Here is a 21,776-nt window from a genome sequence, read left to right as displayed (position 1 = left end):
CTTTCGGCGTTTTCAACGAGGCCACCCTTTGTGATGGCAATCCTCAAAAGTCCCTGTGTACCACTTTGTGAGATGACTCGGCAAGGGTTGGGCTGCTGGATTGCCGACATACTCCCAGCCACGACGAGCGCACTGCCAAATTAGCACGTAGAAGAATGACTCCAGATCATACGGTACGTATGGTCTTTGTTCAATAGCACCTCGATAGCCATGAACTCCATGGTGCCTGTACGACGCCGAGCGCCACTGGGCCCTTTGTCCAAATCCTTCGCAAGATCCATGTCAAGAAGCATTCCCGCAAAGCCGGTTTTTGCGCGTCTGTTATGATGATGTTGTTTTCTGAGATGTCCCGGTGAAGAATTCTTCCATCCAAATCAAGGGACTGATGTGCCTTGATCGCATCGCGCAGTGCTTGCCAGCTCCAGTGGCGATTGGTATGTATAATCGGCCGACCAGCCGGAAATATCACGAGGCAGCGAAGAATACAATTGTCATATGAGTCCTCACGGGCAGCAAACAGATTAGTTCCTTGCTTTTCTTGCACCTCGAACACGAGTTCGTTGGAAGTGCTCACGGAACTACCTCCGGACCGTGATCGCTTCGACTTTGGGAGAGTAGAGGTTATTTTGCGTTTGTTTAAACGCTCGGAAGAATTCATAACGCTGGTCCGACTGCGAGTTTTGCTGGCCGAGACAGCAGGCTATAGGGAATGAAGGGACTGAGACTGTGCAATGTTGGACGTGCCCCCAAAAGTAGGAGGTGTCGTGAACATCATCCCTGACCGCATATTGCTGATACTGATGATATCGCGATGTCCTTCCAGTCTGGCGACCCCTTCAACCCCTTTTCTGGTTCGCTCGCTGAAGAAGACTCGCCTCAGGCTCCCGCCGGTCCGACGTTCATGAAAACTTGGTCACGTACTCCCAGTCCTCAGAGTTTCCCATTCTAAGACGTTCCGCGACTGACAATCGCCCGTTGACGGATCAGAGGCTTGGCTGCAGCTCGAGCCGCACCTCACTCTCCCATGCTGCAATCGTACAAAGCGACGCTCGCCATTCCGCTCGATGAATGTGTCCAGCCAAAGCTGCTCCTCGTCCATCATGGTATACCCAGCAATCACTCGTATGAAGCGTTCTGGCTGCTCATGAATAATGAATGGAGCAGGGCTATGGCAGCCCGAGCGGTCAAAAACCCACGTCGTCATCAAAGAACCGCAAATTGCAAACGCGTGGAGATAGCGCCGTGTCGGCTGGGAGGCGAATACCTCTCGCGCGTATCCAGCGAGCTGTACCAGCGGAACCTTCACACCCCTGTCGGACGCCTTGAGATCGCCGATCACCTCAATGTCCCTCCAGTCGTGCTCATCGTTAGAGGGATCACCGTTCTTCCGTTTGAAGATGACATCAATCTGTCGTCGTGGCTCATCACCGATAAGCTCCCGCGGAAGATTGATTGTGTAGTCACGACGTTGTTCGGTTGAAAGGAAATCGTCTTGCAGCTTGAACAACCACTCGAGCACTTCGTGTTACGAAGGCGAATTACAAAGACCGACCCATCTACCGCCAATATGAAGGTGCCTCGTAGAGTGGTACACGTTTTGCACACGTTACGTCCAGTCCCTCTTATCAAAATACTTCTCGTGGAATCCCTGCACATTGTGATACGTGCAGTCCTGGATTTCCTGAAAGACTCTGACGTCAACCTGGCTGCGGGTCTGCTCGCTGCTTTCTCATGATCCGGAGTTATTCTTGATCGTTCCAACACGTGGGGAACACTCGTTGATTGCGGAGTCACTCGAGAGGTTTTGGAAATGAGCTCCAGCACCGAGCTCCAGATCAACTGCCTTTTTCAACGACGAGTTTCACGAGCGGCCGGTAGTTAGTGGTCGTAGCTGAAGTCGTTCTCGAGGACACGTTTGCAGATATCGAGAAGGTCGGGCGTAAAATTACGACCGCTGATCTTCGCATGAAGACATAATGCGACTCTCGAGCGCGACAAGACATATAGAAGAACCGAAAGCACGCTACTAGGTAAGTTGCCCGGATCTGTCCTCACCACCCTGGGCAGAATCGGCAAAAGAATAAGCTTGGTCTGCCTCTCGAAGAGCTTCTATGAGGGTGTCCAATGAACGGTTCAAGGGATGGTCTTCGATGACCTTGAGCTCTTCTTCTGACAGAGAAGCCATCGAACATGTTGACTGGAGTTCTGGAGTTTGAAGGTAGATGTGTAGTTCTCCGGAAGAAATCAGATCATGCTATCAGTGAAAGAGGTACATAACTAATGGTTAATTTGGAGAATTGAGTACGGAGCACAACACATGTACTCGTAGTGATCATTTCGCTGGGAAAACGAGGACAGTTGTCAATCCTACATCACGGTCGTCTGAATTTCCCCTGCGAGGACATCGAGACCCTCGAACAGGAAATGAGGGAACCCGATGTGACACGTGATTTCAATTTTTGACTAGTGAAATCATCCTCATGCGGCCTCTACAGTCTAGACCCTTATACTCACATTGTTCGTTTCAGTGGCAAAGCAACGATGCCCGGATTTCGTTCCGAGTCGGTTACTCCGTACATATCCGACGCACAGAATCACCGCCAGATTGATTAACGGCTGATAAACTAAAGAGATCCGAAGACCGAAGTACCACTATGACTAAAAACTTTGACGCTTGACGAAATTCTAACTCAGTCAAGGTGACTAGCAGTAGTAGTAATACTTCTACTTCCCGTCTGCTGCCATGGCAAATCTGCAACTTCCGGCCCGTCATGGCACCCCCGGAGAATGCTTCAACGCATGACTCGGGGCTTCAGGCCAAAGAAAAAGGATCAGAGCCGCTGGGCGCTGCACGAAATGAAAACAGAACAAGGCTGAGTACAAAGGACGGCGTGCCAGTGGCAGCGTCGCCGTCGACGCTCGAGTATTCTGTTTTCTCCAAGCATGTCAAGCGGTTCGTCGTGGTCATGGCATCTTGGGCCGCTTTCTTTTCGCCTCTAGCGTCCCAGATTTATCTTCCGGCGCTCAACACGCTAGCGTCTGACCTGCATGTCTCCATTGGACTGATCAATTTGACTCTGACGAGCTACATGGTGCGTAAGTCGCATTATATGGACTCCCAGATAGCCGGAAATACTAAAAGCACTCCAATCCCCATAGATATTCCAGGGCATTGCGCCAGTCTTCGTGGGAGATTTCGCTGATAATGTCGGTCGAAGGCCGGCATATATGGTGTGTTTCCTGTTCTACATCGCAGCGAACATTGGCCTGGCCCTGCAGCATAACTACGCGGCGCTATTCGTGCTGAGGTGCTTGCAAAGTGCAGGGAGTAGCAGCACTATTGCTCTTTCCGCCGGTGTAGTCTCCGATGTTGCTACTGTCGCCGAGCGAGGCAGTTACATGGGGTTTGTGACGGCTGGGTCTTTGCTGGCCCCGGCCATTGGCTCCGTCATCGGTGGCGTGCTGGCGGAGTTCTTGGGATGGCGGGCGATCTTCTGGTTCCAGGTAATCCTGGCCGGATCGTGGCTGGTGCCGTTTTTGATCTTTTTTCCAGAGACGGCTCGAAAGATCGTTGGAAATGGTTCCATTCGGCCGCCGCCATTGAACATGTCCTTGAACATGTACCGGAAGATGCGAAAGATTTCCAAAGAAAACTGCACTGTTGCCGTAGAGTCCACTGGATCTCAACCACGCAGGCTGACTTTTCCGAATCCGTTGTCGACGCTCATCATTCTTTTCGAAAAGGACACTGCTCTGCTCCTGATCTGCAATTCACTATTGTTTGCCGGCTTCTATGACGTGGCTGTTGCAATGACATCTCTTTTCAAGAGAATATATGGTCTCAGCGACCTCCAGATTGGCCTTTGCTATCTGCCTTTTGGCATGGGTTCCGCCTTAGCATCTGTCGTAAACGGGAAATTGCTGGACTTCAACTACCGACGGATTGCCACCCGGTTGGGCCTTCCGGTAGTTCGGAATCAAAATACCGATCTGCAGCAATTTCCCATTGAAAAAGCACGGCTCCAAATGGCTATGCCGCTGGTCGTTGGCTCGTCCTGCTGCGTGATCGCTTTTGGCTGGTTCCTGCATTTCGAGCTCCACGTTGCGGCGCCTACTGTTGTCACGTTCTTCCTCGGATGGTGCCTGACGGGGTCCTTCAATACTGTCAGCACGTTGCTGATCGACATCTATCCGAATAAGGCCGCAACCGCCACAGCGGGGAGCAATATCACCCGTTGCCTCCTTGGTGCGGGTGCCACGGCCGTGATCGAATTGATGTTGAATGCTATGGGTCGAGGCTGGTGTTATACATTGATCGCCTTTGTCATGTTGTCCACCTTGCCTCTCTTGATAATTCTCACTCGCAACGGACCGGAGTGGAGGCGTCAGCGGCGGGAACGTGAGGAGCAATGACTTCAGCTGATACGAGTCTATGGATAGAATACACATAGAAATTCTCAACTCATTCATCAAACAGGTATCATACATTGCAGTAACTCTGACACTCAACTCAGCGCAAAATAAGCTCTTTCCAATGGGACTAGTTCTGATTCCCAGGCAAGCCAATCCGATCTCGTCGTCCTGCGTGCCGAAGATGTCGTTAGTCAAATCAAATGACATCGCTGGTCACCATTCAAAGACGTGGAAACATACGGTAGTAGCCCCATTGCATTGACCTTCCAAACACCTAGGCCAAGCAACACCAATTGCATCAGCACGTACACGCCCTTGCAGCCCAAGAGTTGTCCGCGGTTTTGGTCAGTCTCGAACTTGGTGAACGCCGCGTTGGTATTGAGCAATCCCTGGATAGGGCCTTTGAAGAGCATGAACACCATCATGATGCTGAAGATTTGCAGGCTATTGCCGGACATGTACATCATTATGGCGTTCATAGGGATTTGCTTGGAAGGGGCTAAAGCGACTTCCCATGCTTTCTTGAGCCTGAGCGTCTCGGTCTCGACGGGTCTGCGTGGTGTCTGAGGGGCCGTATGTCGCTGCCGGAGAACATTGAAAGTCAGCTCGTAGAATTCGACTCGCGTTTGGTGAATGTATCACTCCTGGGAAAAGCGGCAGGTTCGAACCTGTTTGCCAGAGGCCTTGTTTGTGAAGCCCGGTGGATTACGGATGCTGTTTGCCTTCGAAGAGCGCTTCGGAGGAGGCGACTCCATGTCCTGCAGCCACTTGGGCTGCCGTGTATTCAACGACGACATTGTGAAGACGGTGGAATGGAACTTCGGTCAATAGTGTCTTTGCCTTGGGAAGAATGACAGGTGCTGAAGTTTCGGTCTTCGACTGGCGACTACTGGCTTAGTCAATAGTTATGCCAGTTGACCCTCCACTGGTAGGTAGTAAATGAAGATTACTGTAGCCTACCGACAACACGAAGTACTCCCCCTCGTTGCTCTCGAAGTTCTCGAACTCAGACTCTCCACTACTGACATTCGCTCAGGAGCATCCGCCGCACTAGCGCTGGGCCACCGTGTGCCAACTCAAGACGCCACTTGCGAGCCAAAAAGAACCCGGAGATAATGGACGCCTCTTTGCAGCCAACCAGCTGAAATCCTGCCCCAGACCTCCGCACCGTGATCCCATGTGATCATCGCGACATCGCCTTGTCAGCTTATGTATCTAGCGTACGATTGACTACAGGGCCTGTCCTTGGAAGTGTCGCGTGCGGATTGACTTCCCCTCAGTCGAATCGCCGGCCTGCACAACCCCTCTGTCGCAAGCCACAATGAGTTCCGGGGGTGGAGATGCGAAGCTGTTCGCCAGGGTATGCTGTGCTTTCTTGTCTTTTGTCATTATGCCACCCTCTGTCTACATATTCCTTGTGCGACTGTGCTGCAACGCCAGAGTCATGTTGGATCATATCAAGTCTGCTTCCTGTTTCCCCCCGATCCGTCCACCATGTTCATTCCCATAGCCCCCTATCTCGCGCAGCAACGTAGCTCACGAAGTGCTTTTTCCTGGCAGGGCAAAGTCGCGGAGCTCCGCGCCGAGCTCAACAGCGGCGGGAAGAAGGACAAGAATCACTCGGCCAAGAAGATTGCGCTCAAGAAGATCGTCGCCAACATGACCATGAGCAACAATGACATGGTCGCCTTGTTCCCGGATGTTATTGCTTGTATGAGCATTCCGAGTCTGGAGATCAAGAAGATGTGTTTTTTGTTCCTGGTGAACTATGCCCGAGCGAAACCGGAAGTTGCGCTCAAGGCGCTGCCGATACTGGTGGAGGTAAGTGCTGGGGAAAGGGTTGAATACCTCGAGGCCATATCTGATGGCGGCGGCGGATGCCTAGGACATGGACGACCACAACCCGTTGGTGCGCGCTCTGGCCCTCCGGACAATCTCCTACATCCATGTTCGCGAATTCGTCGAGGCAACTGTGCAACCTTTGAAGAGGCTAATGGTGGATATTGATCCATACGTGCGGAAGACGGCGGCTTTTTGCGTCGCCAAACTCTATGATCACCACCGGAAGATGGTCGAATCGTCCGACCTAATCGACCGATTAAATCGAATGCTAAAAGATGAGAACCCCACCGTTGTTGCCAGCGTCCTGGCGGCGCTGGTGGACATCTGGGAGCGCAGTGAGTCGATCTCGCTCACGATAGACTATGCCAGTGCGTCCAAGGTAGTGTCTGTGCTGCCAGACTGTTCCGAGTAAGCTCAAACCGCCTCCCTCGATTCGAACGCGCGAACAAGGCTCACGCCATGGCAGATGGTGTCAGACGTATATTCTCGAGTCGCTCATGGCGTATGTGCCGAGGGATTCGACTGAGGCGTCTCTGCTGGCCGAGCGGATTGCCCCTCGATTATCCCACAACAACTCGGCCGTGGTTCTGACCTCGATCCGGGTGATTTTATATCTGATGAACTACATCTCAGACGAGAAGCAAATCACGGCACTGTGCAAGAAACTATCGCCGCCGCTGGTAACGCTGTTGTCGAAACCGCCGGAGGTGCAGTATCTTGCTCTCCGCAATGCCATTCTAATTTTACAGAAGCGTCCGGAGATTCTTCGGAACGATATCCGAGTATTCTTTTGCAAGTACAACGATCCAATCTACGTCAAGGTCACTAAGCTGGAGTTGATCTTTATGCTGGCGACGAAGGAGAATATCTCGGTGGTCTTGGCGGAGCTGCGAGAGTAAGCACGACATCAGTCTCGATTGGAGATTCGTTCTAACGATTGTAATAGATATGCGACGGAGATCGACGTGCACTTTGTGCGAAAAGCCGTGCGGGCAATCGGCAAACTTGCGATCAAGATCGAGTCGGCAGCGCGACAGTGCATCGAAACGCTACTGGATCTCGTCAAGGCAAAGATCCCGTACATCGTGCAAGAGGCGACGGTGGTGATCCGGAACATCTTCCGCAAGTACCCAAACCAATACGAAGGGATCATCGGGGCGGTGATCCAAAACATCGACGAGCTGGACGAGCCGGAGGCCAAGGCGGCGGTGATCTGGATTATCGGCCAGTATGCGGATCGGATTGAGAACTCCGACACGCTGCTCCAGGACTACCTGGCAACGTTCCACGAAGAACCGATCGAGGTGCAACTCGCGCTGCTGACGGCGACAGTGAAGCTGTTCATCCAGCGGCCGACCAAGGGCCAAGCACTGGTGCCGCAAGTGCTGAAGTGGTGCACCGAGGACACAGACGACCCAGATCTGCGCGACCGTGGGTACATGTACTGGCGGTTGCTGTCAACCGACCCGAAGGCCGCCAAGGAAATTGTCATGGGCGAGAAGCCGCCGATCACCGCGGAGAGCGAGAAGCTCGACCCAGACACGCTCGAAGAGCTCTGCCTGAACATCGGCACCCTCGCCACAGTGTATCTGAAGCCCGTGCAGCAAGTCTTTCGCAATGCGCGGCCGAAGCGCCTCGCCGACAGCCCCGCACTTGTCAAGCCACGCAAGACGACAACATCTCTCACGGGCTTTGCTACTCCAACAACCACCACAACCACCACACCAGCCACCGCGACTGCAGCAAATACAACAAATCAAACCACCAACGAAGCCTCCCAAACATCCAACACACAACCGAACGTCGCCGCTGCCGCCGCTGCCGCAGACGCATACTTCGCCAATGCCATGACCGACATGACCACGCAGCAAATGGCGTCGCTGAACCTGGGCGGCCGCAGCGCGGACGATGGCGGCCAGCTCGGCGGCGGGCCCGCCCAGACGCAGTACGTGGTCAATCAGAATCAGCAGTCTGTGTATCAGACGCAGGCTGCTGGAGGGCCGGCGACGGGAGAGTTGTTGCTATTATAATCGATTGCTGTGTTTTTGTTCTGTACAGTAGTTAGTTGAATATAGGTCGATATCTAAGTAGGTAGGCAATTGTAATTGTGGATAGAAGATATTACGCAATCCTTGAGCCATCTCGTTTGGAAAAGCTTTGGCAATTTCATATTCCGCAAGACTGTAACATATATCCATAATTGATCCTTGATAGATAGATACAAAGGCCATTGGTGCACTCATAAAATAAATTAACAGGCGCAGAGAGAAGAAAATAGTATGTAATTGATTCATCAACATCTGTCCTCGATTCCAATAACGACATGAGCAGAAAATATTTTCATCGTATCGAACTTTGACAACATTCTCAATCTCTCTCTCTCTCTCTCTCTCTCTCTCTCTCTCTCTCTCTCTCTCTCTCTCTCTCTCCGCAATATTGAGGGCCGATGCGGCTACGCGCTGTGTCCCCGCGAGCATCGGAAGGAAGATCCCAAGGCCAAGTACCGGATCGTTTGGGGCCCGAAAGGTAGCGGTCCGAACGGACGGGGTCGGGACATGAAGGTCGTTCCGAGGGAGAAGCTAGAGATGTGGTGCTCGGATGAATGTGCAGAACGGGCCATGTACGTGCGCGTGCAGCTGGCTGAGCAGCCTGTCTGGGAACGACGACCAGATGCAGCCGCCATCGAGTTGGTGCTCTTGGAGGAAGCGCGGGCAGCCAAGGAGGCAAAAACGGTAAAGGAAGCAGCTCCAGAGCAGACGGTAAAGGGCAAAGAAAAGGTCGAAGTAGCAGGATCTACGCCGGACTCAGTGGCCGAGAAGGTGAAGCGGCTCACTGTAAGCGACTCTAACTCGCAGGAACTTGCCCGATCGTATCGAACTTTGACAACATTCTCACTCTCTCTCTCTCTCTCTCTCTCTCTCTCTCTCTCGCACCACAGGGCGAGAGTTAACATGATATAGACATTTCATGCAGTTGAAACGATAGAGGGGAGGGCTAACACTCAGACAGGGTAATGTACTACTGTTAGTAATAGGATGATCATCAACAACAACTGCAATGCCACAGCGATAAAACGAATTCATCAAAGAAGGCCACCAGGGGAGAGAGAATCATTTAGTAGCCTCCCAGCCCACCCAACTCCGTGGCATGACGCGCCAGACTTTGCACTCGCCGCTCTTGAGATCCCCAAGCCGGAAGCTCTCGACCTTGACCTTCTTGCTCTCGCGCCCTTGCTCCCAGGCATGGATCTTCTTCTTGGTGCCGTCCCAGTCGGCGACGACGCCGACATGGTCCGGTTTGCCAACCTCCGCGGTGTACTTTTGGTGGAGCCCGCCGCGGTGGCCCTGGAACTTCGCGTTGCGGAAGCTGACAATGTCGCCCGGCCGGATCTCATCGAACTGCTGCACCGTGGCGTTGGCCAGGTTCGCATACACCAGCGCGCCGTATGCTCGCGTGCCAACGGGGCCCAGCGCATCAGGCAGCGGTGTCAGCAGGTGATGGATCAGTGCCGCGGGCGTTCCATCGCCGACCACTGTGTTCTGGACCGCCGAGATGGCTTCCCTGATCTTCGTGCCAAATTGCTCGTGCGCGGCCTCGAGCTGGTCTTGCCGGAGCTTGCTCGGTGGCGGCTCGTGCCGCTGCTCTAGTGCCACGTCCACCGGGTTCCGCGCGTCAAAGTGCACGTGCACAACAGTTTGTGAGTAATCCGCAAACAGAACATACACGTCCTTGGTCACCAGTGTCTTCCCACCCCGCTTCGTCGACACCGATTCCTCGATTTCAAACGTCAGGTCTTTCCGGTTCTGGAATACCGGTGGAGGGGTGTTGGGTTGCGTCCACCATAGGCTGGCCTGTCCCAGATCCACGTCCGATGCCATGTACCCGAGATCCCCGGACGATCGTGGAAGGTCCACCGACCGCCGCGTGCCGTGGAAGCCCCGGGGCACATCGACTGAATGCCGCGATGGAGGAGCAGAAGGAGCATCGCTGGATGGACGCGGCGGCGGCGGCGAAGAAGGAGGGAATGCAGAAGCCCTTTCCGACGGCGGCGGAGGCGGAGCCGCTCGGGGTTGAACGGGTGACGGATCGTAAAGATCATCCTCCTGTTCCTCCTGAGCCGGGGGTGGTGCTTGGGCCGGAGGCGGAGGCGGGGGTGGCAGGTTTGGACGGGGTGCATCGTACCGGTAAGGATCATAGTCCCTGTCATCGTGATCGGCAATCTCTTCAGGGGTCGGCTCTCTCGGAGCCGGGACCGGCGGAGGAGCCGCTCTCGGAAGATCAACCGACGCCCGTTTGGGAGGCTGGCTGGGAGGTGGCGGCGGCACCGCCCTCGGTGCCGATGCCGGGGGAGGTGGTGGTGGAGGCCGCTGCTCAGGGACGGCCCGCGATGGCTCGTCCGTGATGGCCCCTTCTTCAACACTCGACTCACGATCGTGAGCCTTGAGCGCATCCTTGTACTTGGCTCCGGGAGCAATATCGGTGTCGTAGTCGGCCTCATACTCCGTTGCCGTCGTTTCAGCTTCTGCCTCCTCTCCGCCAGCGTCAGCCGTGGCCCGTCGGCTCAAGGTGCCGGTAGGGGGAGGAGGTGGTGGTGGCCGAGCTTGCGGAGGAGGTGACGATGGCGGGAGATTACCTGGAATCGGAGGAGGCCCGCGACTGAACCTTCTCTCGGAAGTAGGGGACTTTGGCGAGGTCGTGTCAAAGGTCGACGAGCGTCGCGAAGGCGGCGGTGGCTGGGAATCAGGTTGGTCCAGGTTATTAGCTGCGGGCTCGGGACTTTCTGGGCCCGGTGCATTCAAAGACATGGCCCTGGTCTGACTGGACAGCTCGTCATCAGACTCGAAGCCAGATGTTGGCGACTTCGGCGGAGGAGGGACAGGTCGTGCTGAGACTGGTTAGCATCGATTATCCAAGAGTAGTGCGGGACTCACAGTCCGGAACAGGCGGCGCCGGCACAGGGGGCGTCGCAGGAACAGGCACAGGCGGAGGTGGCCGACTATCGAGGGGAAGAGGCGGCGGTGGAGCGGCGCGGTCTAGGTCGCCATCACCTTCGGCGGACTTATAAGGTTCCGCCGTCGAGGCCGGCTCACCGTGGGGTGGTGGAGGTGGAGGGGCGCGGTCAACAGACTTGCGAGCGGCAGGCTCCGGATCAGCGACATCCTCGACGTCGGGGACTTCCTCAGGTGAGTGTAGTTGGGTGATGGGCTGGTCTGGTCGCTCTTCTTCTTCCTTTTCTACCTTCGGAGAGGACACGGACGGCCTCGGGATATTCATCCCAGGCAAGGGTACTGTTGGTACCGGGGGAGATTGTGCTCGTCCGGAGGCGTTGTCCTCATCCGTTGACTTCCTCGGCTCCGCCGGATGTTTGGACTTCTTTGGTGCATACATGCCTGGTAGACCGCCAGGAAGCCCAAATACGCCCATCATGCCCATGCCGCCACTGACCTTGGCCATACGCTCCCGCAACTCCATCCTCCTCTTGATCTCCGGATCGATTTCCTCCTCCTCTTCGTCATCTTCCTCCTGGTCATCGCCGTCTTGTTCGTCTTCTTGTGAAGGAGGCACCTTCGCCCGCGTTCCAGTGCGGGGTCGATCGTCCGACTCTTCTCTGCTCGTGGACGTTTCGTCCGCATCCTCTGTATCCGCCGCGCCAGAGTGATCCGCATCATTGGTGTCACTGAGTAGCTCTCGGGCTGGTTGAGTGGGACTAGCCAGATGAGCCCGTTTCTGCACGTCATTGCCAGCCGCTTCTTGTGTCGCACGCTCATCACCAGCGGGCTCCGCTGTCTCGGTCCGCTCAGGTCCAGCACCTTCACCAGGGATTGTGGCCGTTGCCTCGGGGGCTTCTGTGCGCTTCTTTGGCGGCTTTTTCGGCTTTTCCTTTTTTTGAGCCAATTCAGCCATCCGGGCCGCCTGTTCGAGCTGCTGCTTTTGCAGTAGCGCAATCCGGTCTTTTAGACTGGTTGGCTTCGGCTCGTCATCCACGGTATGCTCCACAGGTGGCGGCTGACTGTGCTCCGACACCGGCGGCTCGCGATTTACCGGCTCAGCCGGTTCAGGATCACGCCGCTGCGGTTTGGGATGAAGATCTCTTGGTGGAGGCGGAATGTACGCATCTCTGCTTGGTGGAGGTGGTACGTAAGGTTTCTTGACGAAAGAATTGGTCGGGCCTTTGGGTGCGGGGAAGGGCGGAGGCGCCGACGCCTTGTTGAACGCCGCGATGCGGTCTTTGAAGGAGCTCGATGCCGGCTTGTCAACGATCGCTGGGGAAGACGCTTTTGCAGCTGGAGCCGCAGCTGGCGCCGCTGAAGGAGCCGGGGCGGGGGTTTCCGGCTGCGTCACCGGCGGGGGCTGCGGAGCAGATGGCTCCGCCGCCGGTGCTGGCGGTGACGTTGGCCCCTCCGACACCGGCTGAGCTTCTGTTCTCGATGCCGATCCTGGGTCTCCTATTTGGGGAGCCGCAACTTCGTCTTGTGTTTGAGCCGGTGCGGATTCCTCGATGGACTCTGGAGGCGGCGGAGCCGACTCGGGCGCCTTCTTGGCTCTAGATGGACGCGCTGGTCGCGGGGGCGCTGCGGGCTCATACCGCTCGACGAAGTTACGGGGGAAGATGCCCTCCCGCTTCACTCCGTCGGCGTCTGTGTACTCCCCGAAGTACCAGTCCGCATCCTCCTCCGCAATGACGGTGATGATTTGGCCGACGGAAAAAGTGAGATCGTCTTCATGGTCCGACGTGTAATCGAAGAGAGCCTTGACTGTGAACGGGGGATCGGACATGGGGATGCCAGCGACGTCGTCGCCCAGAAATTGGAGGATTCAGGCAACCGGATTGACAGCGACGAGGGAAGATTAACACCACCAAGCGGCACGCAGTTTGGCCGATTGCGGCGGGACAGAGCAAGAATTGATCGAGAGTAAAAAGAATGTAGTACAGCGATAATTGAACTCGATCGTAGCGTTTGTTCGCCGTAGCCAGGCAGATTTACAGCGCGCAGTAAACAAGATGAACTCGGAGCATGAGATCGGGCTGCGGCTTGCGGACGTCAGTCATTTCAGATAGAGCACCGGATACGAGAAGAGGACGTACCAGGAGAAATTCGGACCGATAGCACCAGACGAGTCCGTCAAGGGTGCTATTCATCAATTCGTTGGAGAGATGAGGATGGGAGAATGAAGCGAGGCCGAACTGGCGGGGAGTTCTGGGCTGGTCCACCGCCACCGGGATGGGATGACGACGAGGAGATCAACCCGCGCCGTCCCCAACTCGATCGGTTTTTCTGGGGATTTTGATCTCTGACAGAATTTCTGGTGCGGTTCTTTATTATGATCACCACTTGAACCGGAGGACTCGTTCTGTCCCTGGTTTCTGACCCTGAGATCCTTTTTACCCCCCAATTTAGCGCCAGCATGGCCAGCCCACATGGCGCTCCAAAGCCAACTTTGAAGACTTCGCTTCCCTCCATGCATGCCAGCACTCTAGGCACAAGCCCCAAGCCCGCAGCATCGCCGCCTCCATGGCAGCAGAAACAACAGACGCAACAGCGGCAACAATCATCACAGCAGCAGTCAGGTACGCAGGCTTACGGCGATAAGCGCAATGTAAACCCCCGCCATCTGGCCATCGCGCTTCATCATGCACGCCAGATCCAGGCGCAAAAGGATGCCGAGAAGCTGATTCTCGACCGTATCCTCGATCTGATCAATTTGCCCTCGTCGCCCACCGCAGATCCGGCAGCGCCGTCGCCCGCCGATGTCGCCAAGCTCAAGTTCTCGCTCGCGCCCTTTCAACCCTCCGATTTTGACAATCTAATCCTCGAGCGCAATATTGAGGGCCGATGCGGCTACGCGCTGTGTCCCCGCGAGCATCGGAAGGAAGATCCCAAGGCCAAGTACCGGATCGTTTGGGGCCCGAAAGGTAGCGGTCCGAACGGACGGGGTCGGGACATGAAGGTCGTTCCGAGGGAGAAGCTAGAGATGTGGTGCTCGGATGAATGTGCAGAACGGGCCATGTACGTGCGCGTGCAGCTGGCTGAGCAGCCTGTCTGGGAACGACGACCAGATGCAGCCGCCATCGAGTTGGTGCTCTTGGAGGAAGCGCGGGCAGCCAAGGAGGCAAAAACGGTAAAGGAAGCAGCTCCAGAGCAGACGGTAAAGGGCAAAGAAAAGGTCGAAGTAGCAGGATCTACGCCGGACTCAGTGGCCGAGAAGGTGAAGCGGCTCACTGTAAGCGACTCTAACTCGCAGGAACTTGCCCGGGAGAGAGGAGACTCGAACCCAGCACTTAGGGTCAAGGGCCGCGTGGAAGTTCAAATCTCAGAGAAGATGCCCGCTTCTACGTCTGACGCCATCCCGGCACTACCTGTCCTTCAGGCTGAGAGCCAGGCGGGCGGCTCTATCGAGGGCTATGTGCCGAAGAACCTCCATGAAAATATCAAGAAGTCAAGCTCAACGGGCAAGGATCATAGTCCGGCCACGTCAAATCAAGAGCATCATGACAATGAAGAGGAGGATTTGCTCGATGTATTATAGATGGATAGTACTAGTTGATGAATCCAAATGATACGCTGCGTCAGAATGCAGTAGCGACCGCTCACTCCACCTTGAACAGTGGGCTCGGAGTTTCGTACGCCTTCAGGAGCCCATTTCACCTCCAGAAAGACGACATGACGCGCTGTAGACCTACCGTTCCAGGAGTTTTCTGATGGCGAGGCCTAGAGATACTTTAAGCATAGAGGGAAGTCAATTGGCGATCAAGCCTCATCCCCCAATGTACGGGAGAATCAGCGACACCTTGATGCAGAGAAATCGTGACTTGGATTCGGCATCCCGTCTGGAGGTAACTGTACATCAAGACAAGAAGCGCACGAAATTGGAACACACCGTATGGGAACGCAGTGTCATTCGTGCTTATCCGAGAACCCAGAACCTCCCACTCTTTAGAATTTTTTGGCCGCCCTTTCCGCAAAACCCGGTCATAAACATTCTAAAAAGGAACTCAAGACTTTTACCGGAAACGGCGGGGACGTTCGAGATTCTGATTCTGCGTAACATTGACAACGTTTACCTTGAGCGAGTCGAACTGGACACAAAACAGTTAGTCATCACGAACTGACGAAGAGACATGAAACAATTGGAGTGGGAGCTTACGCCAAGGCTCTTCAGCAGATCCTTGGTATCGGGGTCAACGTCCAGCTGACCGGACTCGGTCTGGGAGACATCCAGAGCCGAGATCTCCGGAACATACTGGTCCTTGCGCTCCCGTTCTTCCTCCTGCAGCTTGAACGAGATGCCACGGACAGGACCACGCTGGATTCGCTTCATCAGGTGCGTGGTGTAGCCAGCGATCTATCGCACGAACGACAATTGCATCAGTAACCCCAGTTTGACGGTTCAATGACCACAGACGCGGGTACTGACCTTGTTCCGCAGGCGCTTCGAGGAGATAATTGCGATCTCATCGCAGAGTCGCTTGTTGGTCTCGAAGTCGAGCGTCAACTTGGGGTAGTAACGCTCGATGATGACCTTGGCGGACTTCTTGACGGTCTATATAAACCGGGAGAAAACAATTCATTAGTCTCTGACTCATTTGCGCTTCGTAAAAGTCATTGGACTCTTACCTTTGTCCTGACGCGACCCATTTTGGCGGTTTGCTGCTGGCTGTCGAAAAGTTGACGGAGACGATTTCTTGAATCGAATCAAGGCTCGCTTAGTTTGTGTGTGCCGCGCTAGTCACGTGTTTTGTTATCATCACGTGACGGAGGAACTTCATCCATCGACGCAGCCATCAAAAGTCTCTCTACGGAGTATATCCTCCGTAGAGTGAAAGTTACATCCTGTACCAGAGCTCTGCCGGACTTTCTGGCCTTCGGCATCTCATTGACGCTATATGTACGAGTACATTAGTACCTGGTACCTTAGTTACCTACGAGCGTCGAGCAATAAGAAAACGACAGTACTGAGGGCCCATCAGAGAAAAGACCAGGAAGAAAAAAAAAAAAAAAAAACAAAGGACTGATCGCTGCATATACACGGCAGGAAGAAATTCTCAGAGGAACTCTGCAAACGAGCCCACAACTTTCAATTCTCTGCATCTTTCTTCAAGTTCTTAGATAGCGGCGGTGAAAAATCAGGATAAGGAGACAGTCCGCTGGAACAAATAGCCTACTAGGCGTTCCAATATAATCCAATAATCACTCAAGTGGGAGGAAGAATGAACAAAAACCCGTTCCGAAAACCTGTCCCTCGCTTCTGAGTATTCGCACGTCAAACGGATGAGCTTTTTGGTACGGCCGAGCTGGGGGTAATGATTCGCAGTGGAATGATTTTCGGAAAGACGCCCTCCGCCTGTTGATGCTTATCCGGAGTCGGCGCCTGCGGGCAGTAGGCCTAATCAAAAGTACCTTCGAAAGACGCCGTCGTTGCGTCGATCGCCTGCCTGGCGGAAAAGACGCTGCAGGGTGTGGAACACGGAGGAAGATCGCAGCTCGACGCCTGGCGTAGTCTTGTAGTGACTACTAGTAGGATGTGATGCCATGAGAGCCGTGACTTCTCACGAGACGTGCGGACCACAGGCAATCTGGGTCGGAGCAATATTCGGGCTGCGTGGAAAGAAAAGCAGGCAATGGCTTGAGGCGTATATTTACCAGATGAATATGTGGATGGTGTAAACGCCACCTTTCCCGCTGAATGTCACTGGCCTTGACTATTAGCCGTGCTTCACTCGCCATGTCCAAGCACAACGCAATGCCAGAGATAATGCGTATATATGGAAGTGGAATCAGAATCAATCCCATTTCACCAATTTTACAGTATACATACATAATTGTAGAAGACTATCGTACATCCAACAATGTCACTGATCTAGGGCTCATGATCGGTTCGACGACGAACCCGAGCGGTTGCTGCTCTTCCCGAAATCGGCCGCGTCCAGCCGAGGAACCGTCCGATGCGGCCCACGGGCAACATCCGAGATGCTCGTCGGGGCGGGCTTCTGGTAATCGACGAGACCGTAGGGTGCCTTGGCCGACGCCGTGGCTCGGTTGGACACCAGCTCGACCCGACCCTGGGAATCGACGTAGGCGCGGGTCGGCGTCACCCACAACTTGGCACCACCGGGGATGGTAGCGTCGAAGAAGGCCAGGCCGAGCGGGCCGTTGTGATCCGCAAAGGTCATGCTGTTCAAGTCCTCGTGCGCGAACCCGGCGACGCCGATGATGGGGCGTTGCGAGCGGCCCTTTTGGCGTTTTCGGGGCATCAGGACACGGGCATGCACAGGGCGGCGGTTGGCCTGCGGGCCGAAGGCTGGGTGGTTGTAGATCATCGCGTGGGAGCGCATGTAGGACAGACCGGCGGAAGGATGCGTCTTGGGGGGTCCGCTCGAAGCGTACTGGGCTGCGGATAGCTTCGTGCCGTTGGCGGTGTAGTATGCCGCACCGATCCGGACGCTCGGCACCTTGGGTGGCGACGGCAGGTCTAGCAGGTCGAACAGGATCGGACCCATGGTGCGCGGGTCCGCCCGTAGTCGCTTCAGGTAGTCATGGAACTCGGCGTCCGAGACTTCAACGGGCTGGTCGAGCCCTTCAAGGTCCTTGCCGTTGTCCTGCGCTTCTTTCCGACGTTCGGCCGTCTTCTGCGCAACGTAGCGTTCTCGAAGTTGCCGCAGGAGCTCTGGCTTCTCACGGCGAATCTTCCGCAGGTAAAGCTGGAACTCCGTCTCGGTCTGACCGGCCAGGTAAGGGCCCTTTTGACGGTACTGTTTCGCGCCAGGTTGCTTCAGGCCTTCGCTCTCGGCGGTGTTGTCGACCAACGAGTCGAAGGGACTCTGATGCTTCGGGATCACGGCGGTGTTGTAGTTTGGCTTCGCATGCAAGGAGATTGGGAGATGGAGCTCCTGGAACTTTTCCAGAGTTTTCGTGTGATCCGATGCGGACTCGAAATCGGTGACATGTTCGAAAGTATCCAGCGCGATGACCCGCACGACAGGGTTCTTGGACTTGTCTGTCGTTGACTTTGACGGCAGCGGTCGCTTCAGGCCCCAGTCACCCCGAACGAGGGACGAGCGTGGCGTCGCTATGGATGCGCGGATCGGGTGAGGGAGTGTTGCGGTGTCTGACTCGACAACGGTTTTGGAGCTCACCGGCTCCTGAGGCGGCGTCAATGCCTGAGGTACAGCAAAAAGGCGGGAATTTCGAAGGAGATTCGCCGTCGGCGAGAGCCTGGCGGCCGCCATGGTTGCGTGCGATGCTGGCTGCTCTCAATTCAACCTTGAGATTTCCGTGTCTGAAAAGTTACGATGGTTTACGGCCGCCAGCACAGACCACTTGCGTAGTTCGCTCGACTGCGCCAGCCAAGCCCTAGCCCGTAGCCCTAACCTCTTAACTAATTTAGGTCCGGGACCTACGAAGAGCCCGGTTCAGTTTCACCTTCACCACAAGCAACTGAATAGGCTCACTTCACTTGTGAGCAGACGGAGCTGCAACCCGAACTGAATAATACTGCACGAGTAGAAAACATACTGTATTGCTGCTGGGAGTACTACCACTCCGTCCTTCCTACGAGTAAAGAAACAATTGAGATGAGTCGAAATTCCGTTGGCTATCAACCAATACATACAGTTTTTCCCACAGCTCTATGCGCCAAACTTGATCAGAGAGTTGACAGTGTCACCAATGCTTTCCTTGAAACTCCGGAACTCAATTCCCAGAAGCTGCCGACCCAAGGTGTTGTATTGATAGACATCGGCTGGCATATCGTCGGCAAGGTCTTCGGGCAGCTTCGGTGCCAGCTCCCGGTGCGTCTCTCGAATGGTATCGGCAATCTTTTTGGACGAGAAGTGGCCCGCCGTGATGAAGAGTCGCTTCCCACCGGCCTCGGCTACCTCGATCGCCCGGACGTGCGCCAGAGCGACGTCCCGCACGTCGACCCAGAGAAACACAACGCTGGGCGGGAGCGGTCCATCTTTGTATTTGCCCTGAATGGCATCCAGGATGCGCGCGTTGGATGTGTTGACAGCGGACAGGCTGCTGAGGTGGTGAGCGATTGGGCCGAACACTGCGGGCGGGTTGATCACGGTCAAGTCGAAGCTGGGCTTTTCTTTCTTGACAAAGTCCCACGCAGCTCTCTCAGCGAGGGTCTAAACACAAGGTCTATCATTAGCGAGCGTGTACGTAACAGGATGCCAGACCTACTAGGAGGAACTTGCCTTGCTGCCTCGATATGTCGCAAGCTTGTTTTCACTGGCGGCTTCCTCCCATGTAACATTGGCCCAAACCGACTCATCGTAGACCTTGACCGAATTGTCGAGACGAAGCATGGCGGCAAAGGAAGACGTGATCACGACCCTCTTCACCGTTGGGGCGAACGCCTTAGTCGCCTTGAGGATGCCAATCGTCCCCTTGATTGCCGGATCGAGAACCTCCTTCACGGGATCGGTGAACCGATAATGGAAGGGCGACGCCGTGTGGATGACATAGTCGAATGGGGGGTCCGATTTGACAACCTGCAGGTCACGCTGTGAGTTTACTCGTACATTGCGAATTCCCCATGACCATGAATCCTACCTCGTCAAAGGCACCGTCTTTGGCGATATCCTCGACAACGACGTAGGACAACTTCTCCTTGGGCACATTCGGATGGTCGTTCAGGATGTGCTGTCCCTTTTCCTCTGACCGCACCGTGGTCACAACATCATAGCTAATTGCGACTCTGTTAGCCCAGCGTGCAACGGTGTCTCCCGTCATGACGACTTACCCTCGCTCCAACAGAGTCTCCAGAATATGGGCAGCGATGAAGCCGCTCCCACCTAGTACCCCGGTAAGTGTGTGTTAGGATCGTGACATTCAGGATCACCTACCCGTCAACAGAACCTTGACCATGATAGATTTGTATGTAGTACTCGGTCACTAAGGATATGAATAGAAGATCGCCAACGTTCACAGTGCTCTTGAATTCGATTGAATTCGAGGAGTTCGAGGTTCTCCATCCCCTTTATATATAGTATACCATTGGAGACCGGCCAAATAGGCAGAAAACGGCGCAATAGCATCGCCCCGTGATGCATAGTCCATGCACATACAAATCGAACTGGGGATAAGCGTAACTCCGGTTTGTCGCCGACCGCCGGATATGCTGGTGACTGGAATGAGTGTCGATCACGCATGGACATGATGAGTTCGCCTCATTAGATAGCGGCATCATTGTTGACCCGATTCCTTGGATCGGCGTGCGTTGTACGGAGTAGTCCTTCATACTCTTAGGTTGCCCGACTATGACTGCCATGATAACCATTTGAGCAGTTTCAGATACCCTCCTCATGGTCTCTTCTTTCGCATTTTGGTCTGCTGAATGCTTGTTAAGCTTCAGTGGATCAAATAGTACAGAACATCGAAATCATTTGGGCTATCAGAAACCGGATGTACAGGCATCTCCGCAATGGACATCCTACTCGTACTCAATACCTCAATGGAGGCCATGCCCGTTCTCGTCAGCTCTGTATAGTATTGGTGAAGACGGAATTCAAACATTGGCTCTATCTAGGTACGTAGCAGTCATCGTCCACCAGTTGTCGTTGGAAGAGGACCGACATCGTTAGCAGTGACAGCTCGGATGAACATTTCACTCCGTACTTCAGACAACGTTTCGGCAATGGATCTTCATGGTGATTGGATCGTTACATGAGAGTTTCGGACAACGCATTAAATCCAGTCTTGATTCCTCTCAGAGATGACGAATGTAGCTGTTGTACTCCGTATGGTTCCTGTGATGTACATAACTGGCGAGGGCAAACAACTGTAGTGCGGGGCCGGACCTCACCTAGTTAAATTCCGGCCGATATCCGAGTGGGTTTTCCGCCAGCGACAGACAATTAACCACCACCCAATTTCGAAATTAGTACATGAATAGGGCCTCGGTACGGAGAAATTGGGTTATGATTAGAGGGGATCCGGTCCAATCATGTCCCCGGCATATTGCATCCCTGTACTCCGTACTCCGTACGAGTACTCTATTCTCAGCCTCAGCAGATACCTACCTCGAGGTACCTACCTTAGTCATGGAGAATATATATTACATACATACAAGACATCAAAGTCACTAGAGGAATGCTACTTTAGCACCTTCATTGAAACATACTGCAACGCGGGCATGCGATCCAATTTTATTAGTTGCAGAAGCCATGACGGCCAGTCTTGTGGAAGAAGTAGCAGTTGGCGAGAGGTAGAGTCTTCCTCGGGTAGCTGTCCGGTAGCCTAGTAGTATTCGATGACCTTGTATAAGTCGTTATTATTTCGTCGAGGCAAGACACAACAGAAGTTAGGTTTCAATATCACCGCCATCAAAGCCGATTGCAGTTGATCAGATGAACGTCGCCCCGAGAAATGCCAAAATTCTGCCTCACAATTAAGTACTGCCTTGACTTGGCCTCATGGTCATGGAGACCCTCGCTATCACCGCAGCAAGCTTCGTCACGGTTGAAGTGCCAACAATGTCTGTATCTGTTTGATCAAGATCAACAATTCCCCATG

At 54.4% G+C, this 21,776-nt stretch overlaps 10 protein-coding genes across 10 annotated transcripts; 4 read left to right on the top strand and 6 right to left on the bottom strand.

The window, feature by feature from the left end:
• Window positions 1–190: 190 nt before the first annotated feature.
• VTN31DRAFT_3190 (uncharacterized protein) lies at window positions 191–658 on the bottom strand (the record flags this gene model as incomplete). The annotated part of the gene is made up of 1 exon (XM_069403442.1): window positions 191–658. One exon carries the CDS (start codon window positions 656–658, stop codon window positions 191–193), a length of 468 nt encoding a protein of 155 aa, XP_069262623.1.
• Window positions 659–1,024: 366 nt separating this feature from the next.
• On the top strand, window positions 1,025–1,480 carry VTN31DRAFT_3189 (uncharacterized protein; the record flags this gene model as incomplete). Its single annotated transcript, XM_069403440.1, has 1 exon — window positions 1,025–1,480. One exon carries the CDS (start codon window positions 1,025–1,027, stop codon window positions 1,478–1,480), a length of 456 nt encoding a protein of 151 aa, XP_069262622.1.
• Window positions 1,481–2,771: 1,291 nt separating this feature from the next.
• VTN31DRAFT_3188 (uncharacterized protein) lies at window positions 2,772–4,413 on the top strand (the record flags this gene model as incomplete). The annotated part of the gene is made up of 2 exons (XM_069403439.1): window positions 2,772–3,092; window positions 3,160–4,413. 2 exons carry the CDS (start codon window positions 2,772–2,774, stop codon window positions 4,411–4,413), a joined length of 1,575 nt encoding a protein of 524 aa, XP_069262621.1.
• Window positions 4,414–4,505: 92 nt separating this feature from the next.
• Window positions 4,506–5,210, bottom strand: VTN31DRAFT_3187 (uncharacterized protein; the record flags this gene model as incomplete). Its single annotated transcript, XM_069403438.1, has 3 exons — window positions 4,506–4,581; window positions 4,654–4,994; window positions 5,082–5,210. The coding sequence occupies 3 exons, from the start codon at window positions 5,208–5,210 to the stop codon at window positions 4,506–4,508; spliced, it is 546 nt and encodes a 181-aa protein (XP_069262620.1).
• Window positions 5,211–5,734: 524 nt separating this feature from the next.
• VTN31DRAFT_3186 (uncharacterized protein) lies at window positions 5,735–8,285 on the top strand (the record flags this gene model as incomplete). The annotated part of the gene is made up of 5 exons (XM_069403437.1): window positions 5,735–5,773; window positions 5,974–6,234; window positions 6,299–6,663; window positions 6,722–7,150; window positions 7,202–8,285. 5 exons carry the CDS (start codon window positions 5,735–5,737, stop codon window positions 8,283–8,285), a joined length of 2,178 nt encoding a protein of 725 aa, XP_069262619.1.
• Window positions 8,286–9,365: 1,080 nt separating this feature from the next.
• Window positions 9,366–13,032, bottom strand: VTN31DRAFT_3185 (uncharacterized protein; the record flags this gene model as incomplete). Its single annotated transcript, XM_069403436.1, has 2 exons — window positions 9,366–11,140; window positions 11,187–13,032. The coding sequence occupies 2 exons, from the start codon at window positions 13,030–13,032 to the stop codon at window positions 9,366–9,368; spliced, it is 3,621 nt and encodes a 1,206-aa protein (XP_069262618.1).
• A 630-nt stretch (window positions 13,033–13,662) lies between these two features.
• Window positions 13,663–14,784, top strand: VTN31DRAFT_3184 (uncharacterized protein; the record flags this gene model as incomplete). The annotated part of the gene is made up of 1 exon (XM_069403435.1): window positions 13,663–14,784. The coding sequence occupies one exon, from the start codon at window positions 13,663–13,665 to the stop codon at window positions 14,782–14,784; it is 1,122 nt and encodes a 373-aa protein (XP_069262617.1).
• Window positions 14,785–15,259: 475 nt separating this feature from the next.
• On the bottom strand, window positions 15,260–15,893 carry VTN31DRAFT_3183 (40S ribosomal protein eS17; the record flags this gene model as incomplete). The annotated part of the gene is made up of 4 exons (XM_069403434.1): window positions 15,260–15,334; window positions 15,403–15,600; window positions 15,673–15,798; window positions 15,873–15,893. 4 exons carry the CDS (start codon window positions 15,891–15,893, stop codon window positions 15,260–15,262), a joined length of 420 nt encoding a protein of 139 aa, XP_069262616.1.
• Window positions 15,894–17,122: 1,229 nt separating this feature from the next.
• On the bottom strand, window positions 17,123–18,484 carry VTN31DRAFT_3182 (mitochondrial 37S ribosomal protein bS1m; the record flags this gene model as incomplete). Its single annotated transcript, XM_069403433.1, has 1 exon — window positions 17,123–18,484. The coding sequence occupies one exon, from the start codon at window positions 18,482–18,484 to the stop codon at window positions 17,123–17,125; it is 1,362 nt and encodes a 453-aa protein (XP_069262615.1).
• Window positions 18,485–18,883: 399 nt separating this feature from the next.
• Window positions 18,884–20,129, bottom strand: VTN31DRAFT_3181 (uncharacterized protein; the record flags this gene model as incomplete). The annotated part of the gene is made up of 5 exons (XM_069403432.1): window positions 18,884–19,387; window positions 19,457–19,753; window positions 19,815–19,947; window positions 20,005–20,056; window positions 20,108–20,129. 5 exons carry the CDS (start codon window positions 20,127–20,129, stop codon window positions 18,884–18,886), a joined length of 1,008 nt encoding a protein of 335 aa, XP_069262614.1.
• Between the last annotated feature and the right edge of the window lie 1,647 nt (window positions 20,130–21,776).

This window comes from Thermomyces dupontii, assembly GCF_041956625.1.
Source record: "Thermomyces dupontii strain NRRL 2155 unplaced genomic scaffold VTN31scaffold_2, whole genome shotgun sequence".
NCBI lineage: Eukaryota > Fungi > Ascomycota > Eurotiomycetes > Eurotiales > Trichocomaceae > Thermomyces > Thermomyces dupontii.
This window is presented reverse-complemented; position numbering and strand designations above follow the sequence as displayed.